This window comes from Perkinsus marinus (genome assembly GCF_000006405.1).
Source record: "Perkinsus marinus ATCC 50983 genomic scaffold scf_1104296942024, whole genome shotgun sequence".
Lineage (NCBI taxonomy): Eukaryota > Perkinsozoa > Perkinsida > Perkinsidae > Perkinsus > Perkinsus marinus.
This window is the reverse complement of record NW_003212299.1, coordinates 1-2,903: the sequence shown is the minus strand read 5'-3', so window position 1 is coordinate 2,903 and position 2,903 is coordinate 1. Positions and strand designations below refer to the sequence as shown.

The 2,903-nt window shown below is 47.9% G+C and overlaps 1 protein-coding gene across 1 annotated transcript in view; it reads left to right on the top strand.

Moving 5' to 3' along the window:
* The window catches only part of Pmar_PMAR025163 (cytoplasmic dynein heavy chain, putative), a gene marked incomplete at both ends in the record, with an annotated part of 6,054 nt that extends 3,168 nt beyond the window's left edge, over positions 1-2,886 (top strand). The window contains 16 exons of the mRNA XM_002781511.1: positions 1-83; positions 134-228; positions 279-440; positions 491-607; positions 696-836; positions 886-946; positions 1,051-1,280; positions 1,327-1,479; positions 1,535-1,710; positions 1,752-1,883; positions 1,934-2,096; positions 2,138-2,286; positions 2,336-2,415; positions 2,466-2,596; positions 2,641-2,759; positions 2,803-2,886. The exon at positions 1-83 is cut by the window's left edge and continues 4 nt beyond it. Of these exons, the coding sequence (XP_002781557.1) occupies positions 1-83; positions 134-228; positions 279-440; positions 491-607; positions 696-836; positions 886-946; positions 1,051-1,280; positions 1,327-1,479; positions 1,535-1,710; positions 1,752-1,883; positions 1,934-2,096; positions 2,138-2,286; positions 2,336-2,415; positions 2,466-2,596; positions 2,641-2,759; positions 2,803-2,886 (2,076 nt within the window). The remainder of the gene's footprint in view (positions 84-133; positions 229-278; positions 441-490; positions 608-695; positions 837-885; positions 947-1,050; positions 1,281-1,326; positions 1,480-1,534; positions 1,711-1,751; positions 1,884-1,933; positions 2,097-2,137; positions 2,287-2,335; positions 2,416-2,465; positions 2,597-2,640; positions 2,760-2,802) is intronic.
* Between the last annotated feature and the right edge of the window lie 17 nt (positions 2,887-2,903).

The window sequence follows — 2,903 nt, the reverse complement described above, 5'->3', positions numbered from 1 at the left end:
GGCTTTGTCTGTTAAGCTCTCGTTGTTCGATACTATGCTGGATCACATGACCAGAATCGACCGAGTCGTTAGACAACCTCTGGGTAAGGACATGCTATAGTGGCTGATTCATAGACTCTTCTGGCCCTTCAAGGTCATATGCTCCTTGTCGGTGCTAGTGGGGTTGGTAAAACTGTCCTATCAAAGTTCGTCAGCTGGATGAACGGCCTCTCTGTCTATCAGCTCAAGGTAAGAGTACTTCACTCTGTATTCAACGAAAGGTGTTGCTCTATCATCAGACCGGTAAGTCATATGATATCCACTCTTTCGAGGCTGACCTTCGGCATGTTATGAAGCGTGCTGGGGTGAAAGGAGAGAGAATATGCTTCATCTTCGATGAGTCTAACGTCCTCGGCCCAGCTTTCCTCGAGAGGATGAATGCTTTACTTGCTGGTGGAGAGGTGATTGCAATCTTGCCACCGACCCATAGCCCTGTTGGTACCTTGCCTAGGTCCCTGGTCTATTCGAAGGCGACGAGTATAACAACTTGATCCAGGAGTGCCGTAGCAGTAACGAGACCGCCACTACAGCGGACGCCAACGAGCTATTCTCTAACTTTACGAAAGAGGTATGGACGATGCTAATGATGCTCAGCGAGCTGTTGTCAGCCTTTGGTCCCATTTGAGTGCGATTATCGTAGTAGCTATGTCATCTAGGTACAGAGAAATCTGCACATAGTGTTCACAATGAATCCGGCCAACCCGGACTTCCACAATCGTAAAGCGACATCACCTGCTCTTTTCAACCGATGTGTTGTTAACTGGGTTGGGGACTGGCCGACCGATGCCCTACTACAGGTGGAGCGCTGCAGACTCTTCAGAGTATCTCAGGAGGAACATCTTTCAGATTGCCAATGATTCCCTCATGCGACTGGATCTACCCGAGCACTGTTTCAAGTCGGATACTAGTGAGGGAGGGCATAAGGCTGTGATGGACGCGGAAGAGCGAGTGAGACACGGCCATACGACAATCATTGACTACAACAACCACTCGCCCCATAGGCAATCTCAGTGGCCACTAGTATGGTCTGCATTCATGAGAGTGTGATGAAGCTTCATGATTCATTGCGATCCCTCAACAAGCGCTTTGCCTATGTAACACCAAGGGACTACATGGATTTCCTGAGGCATTTTGAGGAGCTCTATACGACTAAACGGGCTGAGTGGGCAGAGCAACAACGACATTTGAATCTTGGTCTTGAGAAGCTACATCAGACAGGGCAGCAGGTGGCAGAAATGAAGGTACATAAGGGAATTGCTCGGTGTAGAGACTGTTGCTCCTTTGTAGACCCAGTTGTCGAGTAAAACGGAATTACTAGCGGAGAAGAACAAGCTTGCTGAGGCTAAGATGGCACAGATGATCAGAGGGCAGAGTGAAGCAGAGCAAAAGAAGAGGGAGAGCCAGTCTTTGCGGGAGAAGCTGAACAAAGATCACCAACTCGTAGGACACGTTATAATCATCATAATCATAGGAATCTATTCTGGCGGCCTTGTAGGCTGCCTCACGTCAAGAAGAGGTCGCCAGAGAACTGGCTGAGGTCGAACCCGCTCTCAACCATGCTAGGCAGTTGGTACAGTCAATACAACGGAAGCAAGTCGACGAGATGAGGTCCTTACCGAATCCTCCCGCACCAGTCAAGATCACTCTCGAGGCTGTCGTATGCTTGATAAGGTCATACCTCATCGTGTCTGATAATCATTCATACAACACAGGAACTATGGTCCCGGTGTAGAGCTCACTTGGGACCACATTCGTAAGGAGCTCAAAGATCCACAGCTTATGGTAACAGTACTCCAATTCAACACTGATGCATTGAGCATCGCTGCTAGGGAGCGTGTGGAGGGGTAAGTCGTCATGATGATCTGAAGTTGAGCAGGCTACACTTTATTGGTAGGTATCTAAAGTCTTCGGCCTGGGACATGGACCGTATAGAGCGTGCCTCTAGAGCTGCAGGGCCCTTGGCCCAGTGGGTAACGAGTCAGATCAGCTATGGCAAGATGCTACAGAGTATTGGCCCTCTGAGGGCAGAGGTGGCAGAGCTCGAGACACAACAAAAGGTATAACTTGGTGATGTATATGGAATAACACTATTGTGTAGGCTAGCAACGAGAAGCTTCGGGCAAATAGTGAGCTCCTTGAAAAGCTAGAGAAGGAGATAGGGCAGTATAAGGATGAGTATGCTCAATTGATAAGCGAGGGCCAGAGTATACGTACCGAGATGGAGGAGGTCTCTGCAATGTGCAAGAGGTAATACTGAGATACTACAAATAAGAGGTCTGCTTATCAATCGTTGCAGGTCATCTGATCTCTTGGCATCGTTGGCATCGGAGAAGGAACGTTGGGAGGTGCAGAAGGATACCTACAAATCCCAATCGGGTAAAGCATACATCATTGAGGTATTAAGCGAACTTTGTCTGCATTGTCAGGAACAATAATAGGAGATACTGTTATGGGTGCAGCTTTCTGTACATATAGTGGCTTCTGTGAACATGCTCATCGTGAACAATTGCACGCAGAGTGGCATCGTATATTTGACTCGACCAAGAATGGTCCTAAGGTATTGGGCCTTGTATATCGTATTGTCAGACTTAACCTCATTAGATAAACAATAGCCTGTCTCTAATCGAGTATCTATCCAAGCCAGGGCAGCGTCTAGCCTGGGTTGCCAACCAGCTGCCTAATGATGATCTATCTATTCAGAATGCTATCATCATTGACAGGTAGTAGGCATATTACTCTTGTCCATATGTGACTGCTCACTAGATACATACGTTATCCGATGATTGTGGACCCATCTGGACAGGCTGTTACCTTCCTACAGAATGAGCATGCACTCACTTCCTCGAGGTCTCAAGGGAAACTCA